General features: G+C 38.8%; 2 protein-coding genes across 3 annotated transcripts in view; one reads left to right on the plus strand and one right to left on the minus strand.

Moving 5' to 3' along the window:
- The window catches only part of LOC131047798 (pectin acetylesterase 12), a 160,916-nt gene that overhangs the window by 70,828 nt on the left and 69,758 nt on the right, over positions 1 to 20,330 (minus strand). The window lies entirely within an intron of this gene.
- On the plus strand, positions 16,399 to 17,903 carry LOC131047799 (uncharacterized). The gene is made up of 3 exons (XM_057981583.2): positions 16,399 to 16,945; positions 17,074 to 17,146; positions 17,248 to 17,903. Exons 1-3 carry the CDS (start codon positions 16,640 to 16,642, stop codon positions 17,787 to 17,789), a joined length of 921 nt encoding a protein of 306 aa, XP_057837566.2. The 5' UTR covers positions 16,399 to 16,639; the 3' UTR covers positions 17,790 to 17,903.

Here is a 20,330-nt window from a genome sequence, read left to right on the forward strand (position 1 = left end):
AAAAATCAGTTTGTCGTTGTTGCATATCAGATTGGGTATTGTTGTTCTAAACTCCTTTTTATCATCATAATTTATCAGCATTGAGTTTGGATTCGTTTCTCTAACTTCTTGAATCATAGTAGCAGTGTTTTCTCATGATGCTTCAATGTTAGCCTTATCGTAATTTGTTGATTTAGTAGTACTAAACAACGTTCTTTAATTTTGTAATATCCTAGATATTTTTTTTGTGTTTTTAGGACCAATAGTAATCATCAACAAACAGATAACCTGTTAAGGTTAGAAAACATAAACTCAAAGCTTGCTGAAAAATGCAACCCTTCCACTTTCTGATCACCAAGTACCCAATATGAGAAGGTGAGAGCATACGGTGAATAGGGGATCGTTAGATCTCAAATCTACTGAAAGATAAAGTGAATACAATACTGGGTGGCAAGCTAGCCCCTTCCACTTATCCAGCGGGAAAGCAAGAAACTTGGCGGTGAACCAGCCAAGAGAAACATACAGCAGACACAAATCACTCAACCGCGGTATTTCAGCGAGAGGACTGAATTACAAAAAACTCAACTCGACCACTTATGCAGCGGGAGGACCATTACAACCAATCATCACTCAACCGCTTATGCAGCAAGAGGACTGAATTACAATTTAACTGAAATAGGCGGCAAGCCATCCTCTTCCACTTTTCAGCGGGATGAGAGTTTACAAGCCAGAATGGTTAGTAGTACTACTACTTAACCTTACAATAACAGAGAGAGTGAGAGTAGAAGAGTAATGCTGAACATCCAAAATAAATAGCATGAAATTCTGCTAACATCAAATCTGCAGGCTGGAAATGCAAAACCAACAGCCTATGAACCCACTAAAACACTCATAACTCTCTCAATACTCACCCAATTCACCCCAAAAACAATTCTAGACCAATACTATACCAGCAACAATGAAAACAAACCCAAAGTGAGCTCCCAAAATACTCTCATTTATTTGGCATGCATCCCAATGCACCTCCTAAACCCAACGCCTAACCAAAGAATTTCGATTTGCATTATAAAATCTCATACTCAACGCAAGGTGCTAAAAACATGCAAGATGAATCGCCAGTAGCTGGAAAGATGGATGAGCCAGTACCTAGAATGATGGAATCCCTGGCCAAGAGGTATGAGCAAAATATAGTTTCAGCAGCTCCGCGACCAGCAACCAGAAAACACTCCAATCCCACACAAAACACTTCATAATCTGCAAACTCACTCACCAAGAACACTGGAAATACAAGGACACAGCTAGGTACTATCTTCCAAGTACGAAACTGAGACTTAGCTAGGAAGCCACACTTCGAAGATCAGATTTTTCAATCGCCAATCTGGCAGCATAACGATGCAATTTCATAAGATAACCAAAAGGAGAGCCCAAATTCTAGAAGTCTTTGACTTGGAGCAGTATCCTAAATTGGAATTTTCAGATTTAGGACAGCAGGATAGTTGGTCTAAGTTGGAAAAAGGAAATACTTTTCAGATTGTTGATAACCCTCTTGTTGTGATGAGTATTGATGTGACCTTAGATAATCCACTCTTTCAGTTGGATGATAAGATGGCTCTTAACCCTGATACATGAATGAGATATGAGATCTAGGTGTGGTATGTAATTGTGAAGTAGAACAAGTTGAGTTGTTCAAGTTCATTGGCGACTTACCTTCTATAGAGGACCATGATGGTGTGGATTGCCATGATTTGATGGTTGATCTTGAGGGGTTACCTCAAGACAAGGTGTACATTGGAAGTCTACAGTTTGACAAGGAGTATTGCACTGGCGATGAATCTACAAGCATCATTGAATGCATTTTTAGTGGGGGCCAAATGGGAATCACACTAGTGCAGCAACAACATGGTGGAGCCACTCTTTGGGTTGGTATCTATGCACCAAAACCTTTTCAAGGATTGTTGGTGATGAAAGATGATGGAAGAAGCTGATGCAGGAGCATCCCCGATTTGTGGCAATCTTGCATCAACCAAAAATATTTCCTTTCTTTTTTGCAATTTCAACATTTCATTTTGCATTTTCTGGCATTGGCTCACCGGATCTCGAGGAGTTGGATTTTTGCTTGAAGACTTGATCATCTACCTTATTCCCAAACCGTGGAGCATTTGGATCATTTTCCGGCAAGTTATCGCTACCGGTTTCCGAGACAGTTTTTTGGTACCGGTTGCCTGCATTTGATACTGGGATCTACCGGATCCCTTCCGTAGCTTGCAGAGCCTTGAGTGTTGATTCTGATGTTCCTTAATGTGTGGTCGACCTTCCCTTTGATCTACACTTCATCCTTTGGATTTTCTAGAGGAATTTCTTTAGCGGAGGCCGACCTTGTTATTTTTACATGTTAGGTCTTGTTCTTCGGCATTTGATCCCTTTTTGGGCCGTCCGAATCCCCTTGGATTGTATAAATCATTGTAATTGAGCATTAGAATGTAGATCAATTAAGATTTAGAACATAGAAGATAGATCTTAAGATTTGAGGTCCCAGTTGCGACTCGTTCTGTAACTAAGCATGTTTTAGCAGGCCAATGAGCCGGTTTCTGTAACCCAGTTGTTACCGGTTGATTGTAATCAGTTTTCATGTTATAATTCATTCAGTTTTGCATTGCCTCCATCATGTCATTGTGTTTACTCTTACTAACCAGTTTGGATTGATCTCTTTGAGGTTCCTCCTAACCAGTGACTGCACCAAGTGGTATCAAAGCGAGCTTTCGTTCCGGAGATTGTGTTGTCCTGAAAATTTTTGTTGTAGGGTGGCGGACAATGGATCTGACCTACAGCTACAGAGGACTGGCGTGAAGAGGAAATAGGAATGGTGGAGCGCATGGGAATTCAAACCCTACTATGATGGAAATGTTGCGAGGAATTGCAACCCGGTTGGAAGCCGTTGAGACAGCACAGAGAAGAGGCTGACATATTGAAGATGTGAGTGAAGATGAAGGAGAAGAAGCCCCGACAGAACAAGTAAACCCATTGACGATTGATCCAGATGAAGAGAGGTTTTTGAGGGTTTTGAAGAGGGCAAATACTAAACCTCATTTTACCCCGCCGAAATATGATGGAAAGTTGGATTCAGATGAATTCATGTATTGGATCTCGGAGATGGAGAAATATTTTGATTTTGAGAACACCGTAGAAGAAAGAAAGGTCAAATATGCCTATACCCGATTGAAAGGTCATGCATCTCTTTGGTGGGAGCATTTGCAGGTTGATAGACAAAGAAGAGGTAAAGAGAAGATCAAGACATGGGATTGGATGGTTGCTAAGTTGAAATCAAAATTTATACCAGCTGATTATCAAGTGAATATGTTCTGAAAGTTGCAGAATTTGAGGCAAAAGGAATCTAGTGTAAAGGAGTACAGCGAAGCATTTTACATGTTGAATATCAGATCCGAACATGTTGATGATGAGGTTGAACAAGTTGCAAGATATTTGAATGGATTGCGGATGTCTATACAAGATGAACTGAATTTGATCAAATTGCAGAGTGCTGAAGAAGCTTACCAGTATGCCCTGAAGGCAGAAGAGAAGCTGAACAAAAGACAGAGAGGTAGAGGTGGAAGGTTTTCCGGAGGCAGAGGAACCTATACGGATCAGAACAAGGACAAAGAAGTGAGCAAAGAAGGTAATTCATACCGGAAGGATGATAGAAATTTCTACCGGAGGAAAGAACCAGATGGCTACCGGAATGAGAATTTTGGAAAAGATGACAGAAGACAAGATAAGAGAGTGTTCAAAGGAACTTTCTATAAGTGTGGAGGAGAAGGACATCGTGCTTTCGAGTGTAAGAAGACAGATAACACTGGGAAAACAACAATGGTGGAAGAAAGCCCCACTGGATCAACTAATAAACAGGAAGATGGAGAACTATTGATGATGAGAAGAGCTTTGTGTCATACCGGAGGAGATGAAGAGCCCTTGCAGAGGAAGAATTTGTTCAAGACCAGATGTAAGGTATCTGGTAAGTGTTGTAAAGTTGTTATTGATAGTGGTAGTTCAAATAATCTTGTTTCAGAAGAGATGGTGAATAAGTTGAATTTGGAAAGATTGAAACACCCTAAGCCTTATCAGATAGCATGGATTCAGGATGATTGTAAGTTAGTAAGTGAGCAATGTTTTGTTAAATTGAAAATTGGGAATTATCATGATGAAGTCTTGTGTGATATTATGCCTATGGATATTTGTCACCTTTTGTTGGGTAGACCTTGGCAGTTTGATAGAAAAGCAATACATGATGGGAGAAAGAATATATACACTATTGTGGCCAATGGAATGAAGCAAACCTTGTTGCCCTTGGAGGACCCTTTGAAGAGTGAAGTCTGTACGAATACTAGAATTTGTTTGGTGGATGGAAGGAAATTCCTAGATGGAATGAGAAATGAGAATGTGTGTTTTGCCTGAGTTCCTAAGAAGACAGAGTCTGGAGCATGAAGAACAACCAGAAGTGATAAAAGAGTTGCTAACAGAGTATGAAGACATCACATCAGATAATGTGCTTGATGGATTGCCACCTGTGAGAAGTATCAGTCATTGCATGGACTTGATTCTCGGAGCTAGTTTGCCTAACAAAGTTGCACACCAGATGACACTAGCAGAGAATAAAGAGTTGAATAGACAAGTGCAGGAGCTATTGAAGAAAGGTTTGATCAGAGAAAGTTTGAGTCCTTGTGCAGTACCAGTAGTATTAGCACCTAAGAAGAATGGAGAATGCAAGATGTGTACCGATTCCAGACCAATAAACAAGATCACAATGACAATACCGGTTTCTTTTGCCTAGGATGGATGACATAATGGATTGTTTGAGTGGAGCCAAATACTTTACAAAGATAGACTTGAAGAGTGGATATCATCAGAAGACAGCATTCAAGACAAATGAACGACTACATGAGTGGTTGGTGATGCCTTTTGGATTGACTAATGCACTGAGTTATTTTATGAGGTTGATGAATGAGGTATTGAAGAAATTCTTGGGTAAGTTTGTTATTGTATATTTGGATGACATTCTGATTTTCAGTAAGACAAAAGAGGAGCATTTGTTGCATTTAAGACAAGTTTTGCAGAGGTTGAGAGAAGAAAAGTTGCTAATAAACCTTAAGAAGTGTACTTTCATGAAGGAAGAGTTAGTCTATTTGGGATTTGTGATATCTAAAGATGGTTTGAAGATGGACCCTGAGAAAGTAAAAGCGATTGTTGAATGGCCTACACCAGAAAGCATTGGAGAGGTAAGATCATTTCATGGATTGGCTAGTTTCTAATGAAAGTTCATCAGAAATTTCACTTCAGTTTGTAACCCTATGACTAAGACAATGAGTGGAGATAGGAAGGAGTTCAAGTGGACCACTGGAGCAAACAAAAGTTTTGAACTGTTGAAGTAGAAAGTGACTGAGCAGCCTATGTTAGCTTTACCGGATTTCAACAAAGTATTTCAAGTGGATTGTGATGCAAGTGGAACAGCAATTGGAGCCATATTGAGTCAGGAAGGGAGAGCAGTAGCTTATTTTAGTGAGAAATTGAATGATGCCCGGAGGAGATATTCATTGTATGATCAAGAATTTTATGCCATAGTTCAAGCCTTGAAGAAGTGGAGACATTACCTGTTGCCTAAGGAGTTTGTGTTGTATACGGATCATCAAGATTTGCAGTATTTGAACAGTCAAAGTAAGTTGAATTAGAGACATATGGGATGGGTAGAATTTTTGCAGAGTTACACCATTGTGTTGAAGCATAGAAGTGGGAAATCTAACAAAGTTGTTGATGCATTGAGTAGGAGGAATTTGCTGCCAAGGATGAGAGTGACAGTATTAGGATTCGAGGAGTTGAAGACCTTGTATGATGATGACCCGGATTTTGCAGAACCTTGGAGAGCATGTAGAGAACAAGTTATGGTAGACAGAAGCAAGTGGTTGGATTACTTCATTCAGGATGGGATGTTATTCAGAGGAGTTCAGTTGTGCATACCTAAGAGTTCTATGAGGGAGAATCTAATAAAGGAGAAACATAGTGGACAATTAGCCGGACACTTTGGTGTTGATAAAATAGTAGCAGTGGTGAGTAAGCATTACTTTTGGCCCCAGATTCATAAGGATGTTAAGAAATATGTACAAAGTTGTAGAGTTTGTCAAGTTGCAAAGGGTAGTAGTCAGAATGTGGGATTGTATTAACCTTTGACAATACTGAAGAGACCTTGGGAAGATATAAGCATGGATTTCATACTTGGATTGCCTAAAACACAGAGAGGGAATGATTCGATATTTGTGGTAGTGGATAGATTCTTGAAGATGGCTCATTTCATACCTTGTAACAAGACATCAAATGCAGTGCATATAGCTGACCTATTTTCCAAAGTGGTGAGATTGCATGGATTACCTAAGAGCATAGTTTCAGACAAAGCTACTAAGTTTGTTGGTTATTTTTGGAGAACACTTTGAAAGAAGATGAAGACAGATTTGAAGTTCAGTTCTACTTTTCACCCACAAACTGATGGACAGACAAAAGTAGTTAACCGGAGCTTGGGAAATTTGTAAGATGCTTAGTTGCAGACAAAACCGGAAGTTAGGATTTGATCTTTGCACAAGCAGAGTTTGCCTACAATAATTCAGTAAATAGGAGAACCGGAAGGACACCTTTTGAGATTGTTATCGGAGCACACCCTAGAGTATATCAGAATTAAGAGATATTAGCAATGAAGATAGGACAAGTTCAGAAGTAGAAGAATTTGCAGATCACATAAAGGACTTACATATTCAAGTTAAGTAGCATTTGGAGGACATGAACAACAAGTATAAAGAGAAAGAAGATGAGTATAAAGACAAAGAATTTGAAGTTGGCGATGAAGTGATGGTGTATCTGAGAAAATAAAGATTCTTGGTTGGAACTTATAACAAGTTGCAGATGAGAAAGTTTGGACCTTGCAAGATTTTGAGAAAGTTCAGTTCTAGAAATGCATATGAAGTGGAGTTACCGGATATTCTGAGTATTTCACCTGTATTTAACATTGCAGATCTACATCAGTATCATGAACCAGAATTTAGTGAGGACAGTATTGCAGACTTGGAGAAACACTTGCCCCAGAAGGAACCGGATCAAATTGAAGACATTTTGGAGAGTAGGATTGGGCGTAGTACCCGGAGTAGTCAGTATAAGAAGTATCTAGTAAAGTGGAAGGACAGACCAGATGAAGATTCATCTTGGATTTCTCGGGCAGAGGTAGATCACCTTGGTTTCCATCTTCCGGGTGGATTTCAAAAGGGTGTTTGCAGGATTTTGGAAGATTGCCTCCTGGTTTTTTTTGGGTTTCTTGAGATCTTCAGAGAGGTATGACATGCATTTCCAGCAGAGGAAATTTCTTTCTGGGTGGATTTTAGAGGAGTGTTTGTAGGAGTTAGGAAGTTTGCCTTCTGGGTTTTTCTAGGTTTCTCGAGAGCTTTAGAATGTTATGACATGTGTTTCCATCAAAGGAGATTTATGAACTTACTAGTTTTAGTAAATTTTGACGGCTACTCGGATTGTGCTTAAAAGGTGTTTGGAGTCCCTTACTATTTCTAGCAATATGCTATTTTTAGTAAGTACTATTTTTCGTAGTATAATACAACACTTGGTGTTTCTATTTTTGGCAGCCCGGTTTGAGGGGTGGCTCGTTCGGTTCTCTTGGAGTACACTTTTGGAAGGTAATATCTTAAATGATTTTATAATTCCAAGTTGCTTTTTGACCCCCACGCCTAGGCTTAATGACTTTAAGTTGTTTTTAAAAGATGTTTTCATGTGGTCCTCCAAGTTGGGAATTATTAATAATTTTTATTAAGTTATTGGTGCACATGAAAAGAGAAATAAAATAAAGTAAAACTTTTAATCCCACATGACTTGGAGAAGAGAGTTGATTCTTGAGAAAAAGCTATAAAAGCAAGTTTGAGAGGCTCATTTGGGTATGCTATCATTTTGATAACGAAGTGTTGCTGAAATATTTGCAGAGACTCTTGCTTCGAGGTTGTGTGTCTCCTAGCTTCTTCCAGTTTCGAGTTTGAAAGATTACTCGTAGTTGATTGTTGTGTAGCTTCATCCAAAGTTTGCCAGGGTATTCTAATGGAGATTTCAGTTTTGAGTGGATTTGATGTTTTCTAGTTGGTGTGAGTGGTGTTTGTTTTTGGAGTGTAAAAACCCTAGTTGCTGATTCAAGTTTGTATTCATAATGTCTAGAGGTTTGGTCTGATTTTTGTGGGCATTGGCTCATTCTTTTCCAAAGATCTAGGCACTCCTATGACCAAGGTTTCATGATTTTTGACGAGGACATTGATTTTTGCTACTGGTCATACCTTTTAGTTGGTCGTACCATCTTGCTTGGGCTGCATTGGGATTCGTGCCATATCCATAGTTGCTGGTTGGAACTTGGGATTGGATGGAGGTTGGATGCCTTGCCTTTATGGTGTCTTTGCTTTCAGTTTGAGTTATTTCGCAGAAGAATCAAGGGAGATAATCATTTGAAGCTTTCTTGGATTGTTGGTTGAAAAAATCAATTTGCAATTGTTGCATATCAGATTGGGTATCGCTGATCTAAAATCCTGTTTATCATCATAATTTATCAGCATTAAGTTTGGATTCATTTCTCTAACTTCTTGAATCATAGTAGCAGCGTTTTCTCATGATGCTTCAATGTTAGCCTTATTGTAATTCGTTGATTTAGTACTAAACAACGTTCTTTAATTTTCAGATTTTGAAGCTAATATTGTTACCCACTGAACAAGTGGAAGTGGTTGGTTCACCGCCAATTTCTTATTTCATTACTTTCTAGCATTTGTTATTAGCACTCCCGTTGAATAACTGGTTGAGTTTAGTTTTTCTTTTGCCCACTGAGAAGCGGAAGTTGTTGGTTACACCACCAAGTCTTGCTTTCAATAAGCCTTCAATTAATCTTTATAATCCCCACTGAATAAGTGGAAGTGGCTGGTCATACTGCCATATGTAGTGCTCTTTCCATATTATATCTTATCCTCCCACTATACAAGTGGTCGAGATGGTTTACTATGCTTATTGCTAACACTAATGGGTGTCAGTTTTGTGTTCAAAAACAGAAAAAACTAAGGGGTGTATTTCAATTAATAAAAAAAGCAACATTACAATACATCCATGAACAACTTTGAATCACAAGCCACCAACAAGAACTCCATGTGAACAAGCATGTAACTACACATCCCAAGCCATACTTCCAACCTTCACAAATGCTAACATAGCTAACTTGCTAACCTTAAACAACTACCTTGTGCTTTATTTTATATATTTCTGTGTTCCACGAGGACGCGTCCCCCCCCTTTTTGGGCGCGTCCCCCCGTCAGAAACGTCTCGGGGACGGGGGGGATGGGGACGCGACGTCCCCCGCCGTCCCGCCACCGCCACCCAAGTGCCGCCGGGACGCGGAGACGCCCCCGCGTCCCCCCGTCTCCCAGGGAGACGTGGAGACGTCTCCTTGGGAGACGTTTGGGCGTCTCCCAAAGAGACATGGAGACGCCTCCACGTCTCCTTGGGAGACGTTTCCACGTCTCCTTGGGAGACGTTTGGGCGTCTCCCTGTCCTTCAAGAGACGTGCAGACATCTCTCCAAGGACGGGGAGATGCCCAGACTTCTTCTGTCGCCCCCACTTATATGCAATGTTTAAAATTAAAATTTTTAAAAAAAGTGAGTTTTTTAGTTTTTTGAGGGTTAAGGGGTAACTCTAATTGGACGTGGGCCAATAGAAAAATAACACCCAATGCCTTTAGAAAATAATAAAAGTATTTTTGGCCTCGCAGGGCGTTGCCCCTCGACCCCGCCCTGTATCACGGCAGGGAACGCGCAAGGGGCGCTGCCCCTTGACCCCAACTTGGGGGCGCTGCCCCCAAACCCCCGTTGAAAAATATAGGGGGAAACCGCGCCGATAGAAGTAGGGAAAATCTAACCTCCAAGTTTGAGTAGGCTCCATATAACAACACAACTTAGAAATCTTGGTATTTAGATTTAGTATTTCAAATTTCCTATAGTCTCATTTGAAATGTAATTCTTACACTGTAATACCGTCATACATCTTTTCAAAACTAGTTTTTCAAGTACTATATGTATATGTACAAGTATATGAGCACCACCACCCCGCCACCGTCCCCCCGCCGTCCCCAAATTTAGGCCCTTGGTCCCCCCGTCCTGGAAACGCGTCCCCCCCGTCCCCAACACCCGTGGAACACTGATATATTTAAGCCCCCACAAAACCACCAAGTGGTATTATGTCAAAACCATGTGTGAAAACCATGGGCTACCTAAACAGTGACCCCATATTTAATATTGGGTACTAAGTTTACACTTTATTAAATATCTTTCCCCAATATTACATAGTTACAAAATAATATATCTCAATATTACAATACAACATAAAGTGGCCCCAAGAATATTCCTATAGAATCTCTACATGTTACACGTCCATGTGCAATTCACATAATAAATAAATATTAAAATTGCATAACATTATGCAAGGTGTACAACACCTAATTCCCAAAATTCTCCCACTTCTTGTATACATTGCATAAGGGGCAATAAGTATCCTCAAACATGAACAAGGGAACAATCCCTAAGCCACATATACTACAAAAGGAATCAAAGTGCTCCATGTGTTCCATCAAGATACCTGTGATAAGAAACAAAGTGACCACCATCTCATACACGAATGCTCTCACCTTCCACCATGCCATTGCCATTAGACAAAGATAAGAGGCCATCCAAATAGAAAGCCACACAATCTATCGCAACGAAGCATAAGTCCTGCCTCAACTGATATCCCAAACACAAACACCCAATCCAAAGGTATCGAATGCATCGATAGCTGTCAAGAACCAATATCGATAGCTCAAATAGCTCCCATAGAAAGTGCTAACAAATCCAACTATCCCCACCTCCAAGGTATACAAAACATATCAAGTGAATCACATATCATAGACATTTACAACCCATAACATGAAATCATAAGTTCCGAGTGCCACACCTATCACATATGCACCTAGACACTTCCATTGCATAGGTAATGTCAAATCTGAAATGAATCCACTAATAGCATCATATAGAAAGTGCAATCATAACCATGTAGTATCAAGGAACTTCACAACAATATGAATAACATGTAAACCAATAACTTGCAAGTACAACTCTCACAAGTCTCCAATTCTCTCCCAAGTTATCCACAACCAACAAAAGGAAAGAGATAAAGGAACCTCCATGTCATCTCCTACATGAAAACACATGACCACAAACTAGTGATCACATAGCTCCAAACAACCTCAAATCCAATGTAATGTGAAACCAAGCATCCAAGAAGATAACCAAGACCAAAGAGAAACACTACAAATCAAAACTTGTAGCATGTCCTTCTACATACACCTCTAAGTGCCAATTGTGTCAAGTATGATCTCCTCCATAAAACCCCAAAGAGAATAGTATAAACAACATCCATCCATTCAATCCCATAAGATCAAATAAACATATATATCATGTAATCAACATGGACATAAACCTTTCATAACCAAGATCAAACTAATACCATTCCCAATCCTAGGGAATAAGCCTAATAAACCATCTCCTAATCTCAGCATCAATGAATGCCATGATAATAACAACTCAAATGCACAAGGATATAACCAATGCCAAACCTCTCTCAAACTGAATCCACCAAAACTAACCATCTATCCATAGCTCAAAATTCATATCTTTGAAATATAATCATAAACATAATGCACCTAAAAGGAAAAATGGGCAATACCTCTCAAGTAGTAAACCGCCGAGTAGAGCAAGAGTGGGGCTATCCAAGTCATCATGACTCATGTTAAGAACAATCTCCTCTCAAATCCATACTAGGTGAATGCTCCTCAGTCTTCTTGCTAAAACCATTAACCATCGGAATGCATGTCTCTAATCACAAGAGAATATCAGCATCATCTATGTCTCCATGTATCCATGAAAACCTATAACCAATCAATCCATGCCAAACTCTAAATGCAACAAAGCACAATCATGAAGTAACCAAGCAAATGACCATGCACTCAATACAAAGAGAACTACCAAGACTAATGCCAAAGCTCCAACCGCAAAATTAAGAACATAAACATGACAACATGATCTAACCATCCCTTCCTAGGAAATAACAAGCTCCATATGAACATATTAAATAAAATTATCATGCCAAAACTCTAAATGTGCATCAAGAGTAAACCATGACATAATAATAAACCATGATAACATATCAAATAAAAGAATAAAGAAAGCCTCAACCAAAGACTCCAAGTGTCTTCCATCGTTCCAAGATGTCAAACATCCTCAATCATCATGAAAATAACCATCCTCTACTAGGGAACCTGCAAATGTGAAAGACCCTTTTGCAGCAACAAGATCTAAGGACTCTTCCAACATTTGCACACTAAAGAAGATCATCCACCATCAAAAGGTAAATACACATCACTACCAACAACTCTCAGTGAACCATGATATCGAGTCACACATGGCATCATGACAACCTTCTCCTAAATGAAAATCATGTAGGTCTACACACATACAACTGAAAAAGTCAATAACATCAAGTGCAACCAGGATCCCCAAGCCATGAAAATACATACAACCACCAATACATCATTGTAAAAATCTCCCACTGCAAGTGCAACCAATGAATAGTCAAGCTATCATGACATTGTGATAAACCACATGCTACAAGTCCAACACCAACTATCCAAGTACTATAAACATCGTCCCTCTCATCTCAAAGCAAACATACCAATGCACTAATGACCACAGAAAAGGCCAACTAACAAAGTTTGTATAATCACTGAATCAAACCAGGTGGATATAGACACTCCACATCTGAGTCATCCCATTGCAATCAAATAGGCTCTGGAATCTACTAAACACATAACTCGTAGATCTAAACACTAAATATACAAACTTATCATCACATTAGTAAACTGCAAATTGAGATATCTAAGAGAATAATCCTATAGACCAAATGACTTAAACACCAAATCAAAATCCAACCTGATTTGCAAAACATATCCACACTCAAGTACCATAGTCAAGGAACCAAATAAGCATCAAGGAGATAAGAAATAACCACAAACATATTCAAGTACCTTAGTCAAGGAACCAAATCACCACAAACATATTCAAGTCATGTCAATCCAAAACATTTGTCTGCATAACCATGACACCACAATCATCACCAATGTTCTACCTGCACTCAACTATCACCCACACGAGACTTCAAGTATCAAACAATGTCCAACCATGTCCATAAAACCAAAGACAATAGTGTAACTGTGTACCTGTTAGTTGTCACCATCAAAGTCCAACTCTAAAAAACACTTGTAAACCTGTACCGAGAAGAATCAAATCTGATAATCAACTATAGCATCATAAATATCTCATAAAAACATGTACCCCCTCAAGGTTTTGCCTCTTGACTTGTTTGGATGCTCACAAAATCATACCTCGAATCTTAGCACCTACAAGTGATCAAACAAGTACTTAACTCTCCATAGTCATAAAACTAATAAAATGACAACACCATTGTGTAATAGACTGAACATGCTCTCCAATGCCTATTCAAAATCGAAAATCCGATCCTGTATGCAAAATTTATGACCAAAACCACGTAAAGGAGAACATCTAAATTGCATGCCTCAAGAACACGTCAAAATATGACAAAATCTGAAAACCAAACCTATACCACTACATAGTGCTAGGAATCAACTTTCCAACGAGTACAAGAAGTCAAAAATATGACTCTCCAAGTGAAAGTTATGCTAGCTTGAAAAAAGCAGTTAGTTTACTCATATAGCCACTCTAAGGTGGACCCCACTTTATATTTTCATTTTAATATTTCAAAAATTTAGAAATTTTCACTTCGTATAGTCAACCCCACATGCATAATAATTTAATTTTTAATTTAAAAAAGGTGGCGTATAAACAGGGGAGGTAGTTTTACAACCAACTTTGACTTTTTTAAGGGCCGACATAAATGAGCTTTGGCAGTCTAAATATTTTTCATTGTACTCTGCACACGTATCAGGATAGGTATTGACATAACAAGGGGCGCAAGGTGGGGTCTGCAAACCCCTCTTAACAATTTTTTTTTGTTTCCTTTTCATATATGCACACCCATTTAGAATTTAATTTAAAAAAAAGTTTTATTTATTTTGTAGGAAGATTTTTTTTTAGCGGCAGGGATAGATGTTTTTTATATTTTTTTTTACGATGCTTTGGGTCGTACAAATGTGTGGCCTAGGGCTAAAAAGTTTTTGTTTTTTTCAACTTCTCTAAAATAGAGCAAAATTTATTTGAAAATTTGTCTCTCGACCAACCTAAATCCAATCGTGGGTCCATTTTGTCTTAGTAGGTCATCTGCAATACTTTCCCCATAAAACCCTCATGTGAATGCACAACCAAGAAACCCATTTGACCCATCATTTTTCTAACCCCAAATCTGCCAACAACCCATCAAAGTAGCAAACCCAAAACACTTAGATCTGCAATAAACAACCTACAAAACCCTCATATCTTGACATGTCTTTTATTCTTTTCATGCAATCCATAGATTCAACTTTAACACATGATTTTCTCAACCTAGGGTTATAACACCCATAGTTTTAAAACTCGGCGACTCGCCACAGACTCACGAGTCCTTTGGCGCCGCGAGTCGACTCGCCTAGGACTCGCGAGTCCCTGTGAAAGACTCGCGAGTCTTTCACAGGGACTCGCGGGCCCAGAAAAACGCGCCTGTAAGGGTTAAAAACATGTTTTTTTTTTAAATTTTGACTTCATTTTGGTTTTTTTTTTGCTATAGCAGGTTAGAAGGGTTTGGAGGAGTAGAGGGAAGAAGGAAAAATCAGCAAGAGAGATCTAGGTAAGGATTTTTCTCTTTCTTTTTTTTTTTCATTTGAATCATTTCATTGTTTTGAAACTGAAAAAAATCTTGAAAAACAAGGGGATATGCTGCCAAATTTTTTTCTATTATCTTTCCTAAGTTATTTCCTCTTTTTTTTTTCTTGTTTTTGAATGCTATTTTTCCCAAATGATTCATTGTCATTTTTTTTGTTGATTTTCCATAAAACCCTGCTGATTTTTTTTTTTTCATGTTAAATCAGCAATGGCAAGTTCAACTCCAAGGGCAACCCCAAGGTCAGGAAGACAAAGAGATAAAGCTTGGAAATATGAGATCGCAGGAAGCAAAAAGGGGGAGGTCACTTGCACCGAATGCACAAAATGGATGATTAGTGGAATCAATAGATTAAAATACCACCTTGCACAAATACCTGGATATGGTGTGGAGGCATGCCCCAAATCAACTCCTGAAATTATTAGAGAGATGAAGGCCATTCTTGCTGAGAATGATATGCATAAGGAAGAAAGGCAAAAAACAAGAGAAGCCATGGCAGCTGCAATGAATCCCACATTGTCCACTTCGGGTCCCATTGGTCACAGTCGGGGTCGTCAGTCACTTTCATCTTTTGGTGACAATGAGGGTGAGGCTAGTGGCACTCCTGTTCAATCAGACCCTAATTTTTTTGTACCACGCAATGTTCCAGGTGCACAACCTTCACTTGAAGGTACAGGATGGAATAGAGAGAAGCATGAACAAGCACGGATAGCAACTTCAAACTTTTGGTTTTACAATAATCTATCTTTCAATGCAGCAAACAATGTGTATTGGGAAAGTTTTGTTAATGCATGTACAGTAGCGGGTAAGGGGTTTAAGGCCCCAACAGGTCATGACTTCAGTGGGCCATTGCTAGAGAAAGCTGTGAAAAATACAGAAGGTGTGGTTGATGATCAGAAAAGGTATTGGAAGAGAAAAGGATGCAGCATTTTATCTGATGGATGGACAGATGGACGGAATAGGACTCTTCTCAACTTCTTGGAGGCTTCAAATGGTGCAATGGTATTCATAAAGTCTGTTGATGCCTCAAATGAAATAAAAAATGCAGAGACTTTGTGTAATCTGTTGGATGGTGTGGTTCGGGAAGTTGGAGTTGAGAATGTTGTCCAAATTATCACGGGCAACGCAGTTGCATATGTATCTGCAGGTAGAATGCTTATGCAGAGGCATCCTTCGATTACATGGAGTCCTTGTGTTGCACATTGCTTGGACTTGGTGCTAGAGGACATTGGGAAGATTGGATGGGTGAAGAAGGTGGTTGAAGATGCAAAAAGTGTCACCAAATTCATCTACAACCATACTTGGGTGCTTGCTTTGATGAGAAAACACACAAATGGCAAGGACCTTGTGCAACCTGGAGTGACACGATTTGTTAGCCACTTCATCACTTTGCAGAGCATTCTTAGTGCCATTCCTCATCTTAAGAAGATGTTTGTGTCAGATGCTTGGTTGGGGTCTGCATACTCCAAAAGACCTGAAGCAGAGAAGATTGTTTGCATTGTTTTTGATGAAGGGTTCACCAAAAGTGGAGAGGAGTTGACTGCGGTAAGTAACAAACACAAAAGTAAAGTTTATACAATCTTGTCTATTTGCTGATTTTATTTTTTAGGGGTTGATTTTGTACTAATTTAAAATTTGTTTTAATTTTTTTAGGTGACAGAACCTTTGGTAAGGGTTCTTCGTATGGTGGATGGAGAGGGCATGCCAATGGGTTTCATTTATGAGGCCATGGATAGGGCCAAAGAGGCCATTTCACATTACTATCGTGGAAATACAAGAAAATGTGAAATCTTTTGGTGCATCATTGATCGTAGGTGGACAAACCAACTCCACCAACCGATACATGCCTTCGCCTACTTTTTGAACCCGAAATTCTACTTCTCTGATTCATTTAGGGCTGATGAGGAGGTCATGGCAGGTGTTATTACATGCATTGATAAGATGACACCTGATCCTGAGTTGAGAGACAAGGTTCTTGATGAGTTGGAGGTGAGATTTGACATTTGCAATTGCTCTATCTTTATTTATGAATTCGGAAATGTTCATTATTGAATTTGAGTTTGACACTTTGACTATCTAGTATCTATTTCTAAATTTGGAAATGTTCATTGTTCAAGATCTACAAAAGTGCAGAGGGGAGACTCTTCTCATCACAACTAGCAATTGATAGGAGAGGAAAACAACAACCAGGTAAAAAATTTAGTAACTTAGTTCAATAGTGCAAGAAAAAACCTACAAACTTGATTGTTACATTTTTTTCTCAATTCTAATATTTCTAAATTTTTTTGTAGATTTATGGTGGGAGAATTATGGTGCCGGCACGCCTAATCTTCAAAAGATAGCTATCCGTGTTTTGTCTCAGCCATGCAGTGCTTCTGGGTGTGAACGAAATTGGAGTGTCTTTGAGAGCATTCACACAAAGAAGAGAAATAGATTGTCACAAAAGCGGCTCAATGATCTAGTATTTGTTCGGTACAACCTTCGCCTTCGAGTTAGACAGGTGGAGGGTGTTTCACATGAGGCCATTGACTTGGATGAAATTGATCCATATGGTGATTGGACCATGAATGAACAAAATGATGGTGATGATGTCCTCCTTACCGAAGAAGAAATTGCAGAAATAGAGAGAGGAGCAGCACAAGATGCAGAAGGAGCAAGATTGGATGAAATGGAGGATGAAGATGAGGACGAAGATGAGGATGATGATGAGGACTTTGACTTTGAAGAAGAATCATTTCACCATTTAGATACCACAACACCCACTGCTACTACTTCTAGCTCAAGGCCTGAAAAATTGAGCTATATTAGGAAAAATACAAAGAGGAAGATGTAGTCTTCTCTTTGGTTTGTTCATTCACATTGTTGTTTTTCACATTTGGAGTTGGACTTGGACATATCATTATATGTAATTTTGTGAACATTTATATACTTATGCTGCCATTATACATTTTAGAGTTGAAAGTTGAAACTTGAATATGCTGCCATGAATGATGAAATTTCAAATGTTGCGTGTTTGTAGATCATATGACGTGTAATGTTTCAATTATGGCACTTATGTTCTCTAAATGCATTAATTTCTTTATGTTATTTTTGTAAAACTACGGTTTTTTTTTTTGCCGAGTCTTTCGCGAGTCTTTCACGAGTCCGAGTCCGAGTCCAAAATTTTGGTTTGCCGAGTCCGAGGCGAGTCCGAGATTTTCAACTATGATAACACCACAACCATGGCCCTGATACCAAATGAAAGGAAACTTGCAACCTCATATAAACAATTTCCACATAACCCATTTGCGAAATCAAAGCAAATAAGCACTTAAAATCCAAATGCAAAAGAATAGACAACATAAATATCAAAGATGACACAAGATATACCTTGGGAAAACTCTTATGAGTAAAAAACCCAGCCTTTAAAAGCATCCATCATCCATGTATTAATTAGAAATGCAACATTATAATATACCCATGAACACCTTTCAACCACAAGCCACCAACAAGCACTCCATGTGAACAAGCATGTAACCACACATCTCAAGCCATGCTTCCAACCTCCACAAATGCTAACCTTGCTAACTTGCTAACCTTAAACAACTACCTTGTGATTTCTTTTATAGATTCAATCCCCCACAAAACCACCAAATGGTATTATATCAAAACCATGTGCTAAAACCATGGGCTGTAATGTTCCGGACCTGTACGGTGCCGAAGGGCTGATCTACCGTACAGTGGTTGGGTGGTCGTACGGTGACTAGGAGTCACTTGTACAGTGTTGGGTGGCCATACGGTGATTGGGGTCACCCATGTCTTGGGTGTCGTACGGCGACTATCGAGAAGGCCTACGGTGGTGCCAAGGCAAGCCGTACGGTGATGCCAAGGCAAGTCGTACGATGGTGTGGGAAGCAGGTTGTATGGTGGTGAGGAGAGAGTGTGACCATACGGTGAAGGGGGTGTATGGTGGGCTTCAACTTGTGTGCGTGAAGGGGTTGGTCTTCAGCAAGCGTATCAAGTAATGAACTCTAAATGTTAGGAATCCTTGGACTTAGTTGACATGCATGTATACCAGATTATCAGATATGCAACTAGAAGTAATATTTGATTCAACAATGATGAGGTTCCAGATTTGCCAGATCCAGAACAAGTACACAGAGTAGAATAGGGTGAAGGATGAATCCCACCGAAATTGCGGATACCAAGTAGGAAGGGTCATTCACCTCCGAAATGGTGGATAACAAAACTCCAACTGGAATTCGCACAAACAAGAAAAGATACCAAATTCACATACCTACAACAATGACTAACTTGGCCATATATATGGGCTCCAGAAAGTTTCCCGAAGGGTTAGAAACGGGCCGACACCAAAAAAGTTTATAACTAACTAATTAATAAAAGGGGCCCGAAATATATTATGAAGTACGGGGCCGTACAATAAATTATTTAAATGGACTATTTAATTATATCGGGGACATTACATGGGCTACCTAACCATTGACCCCATATTTAATATAAATTTACACTTCATCAAATATCTTTTCCCAATATTAAATAATTACAATAAAATATATCCCAATGTTATAATACAGCATAAAGTGGCCCCAAGAATATTCCTATGGAATCTCTGCAGTTACACGTCCATGTGCAAGTCACATAATAAATAAATATAACAATTACATAAAATTATGCAAGGTGTACAACACCTAATTCCCAAAAAAGAATGAAGCTAACAAATGTTCCCCTCTCTGTAATCTGTCATTACCTATTCTTGTGTTTTTGCAAAGCATTGTAAGTTTCAACAGAACTTTTTCTTATACCAAAATTCTAGAATCAGAAATCATCAGAATCAGAAAACAAAATATGTTGATCAAATGCCAAGTACAACAACAAGCTACATACAAATACACATTCTAACATTCATATTTATGTATCCTAACAGCATGTGTTTAATCATCACACTAAGAGCCAGTTGCACATGGATTCAAGATTAGTATGATGAAATAATTATCACCGATCAAAATTTTAACATAAAAAATGTATATTCCAAGTCCAATCACTTAGTGGTATGAAGTTACTGAAGTGCACTGCAAATGGATCAAACATAATGAAAGTTACTTGAAACAATATTCCAATAAAAATACATATTAGCCATCCTCCAGCTGAATATTTACAAGTTCAATAAATTATGCGTAGACTTGAATTACAAGCATACTTCTGTAAAAGCACATGCAATATACACAACATAAAATATTAATATATAGAGTATAAGAAATTCCTTTGGAAAATTTATGTCAAACTAGACTATGCTAAGATAAAAGCTTAATATAAACAAAAATTTATGCGGTTCAAAACAGAATTTTATTGTGGTTGAATTCAAATATTTTGTCTA

The sequence above is a fragment of the Cryptomeria japonica genome, chromosome 8 (genome assembly GCF_030272615.1).
Source record: "Cryptomeria japonica chromosome 8, Sugi_1.0, whole genome shotgun sequence".
Taxonomy (NCBI): Eukaryota; Viridiplantae; Streptophyta; class Pinopsida; order Cupressales; family Cupressaceae; genus Cryptomeria; species Cryptomeria japonica.

Bases quoted from the DNA above. Each gene is read 5' to 3' on its own strand.
- LOC131047799 (XM_057981583.2), top strand. From the start codon at position 16,640: ATGGTGGATGGAGAGGGCATGCCAATGGGTTTCATTTATGAGGCCATG. The intron at 16,946-17,073 runs GTGAGATTTGAC...TCATTGTTCAAG, and splicing joins AGGTTCTTGATGAGTTGGAG to ATCTACAAAAGTGCAGAGGG. The intron at 17,147-17,247 runs GTAAAAAATTTA...ATTTTTTTGTAG, and splicing joins GAGAGGAAAACAACAACCAG to ATTTATGGTGGGAGAATTAT.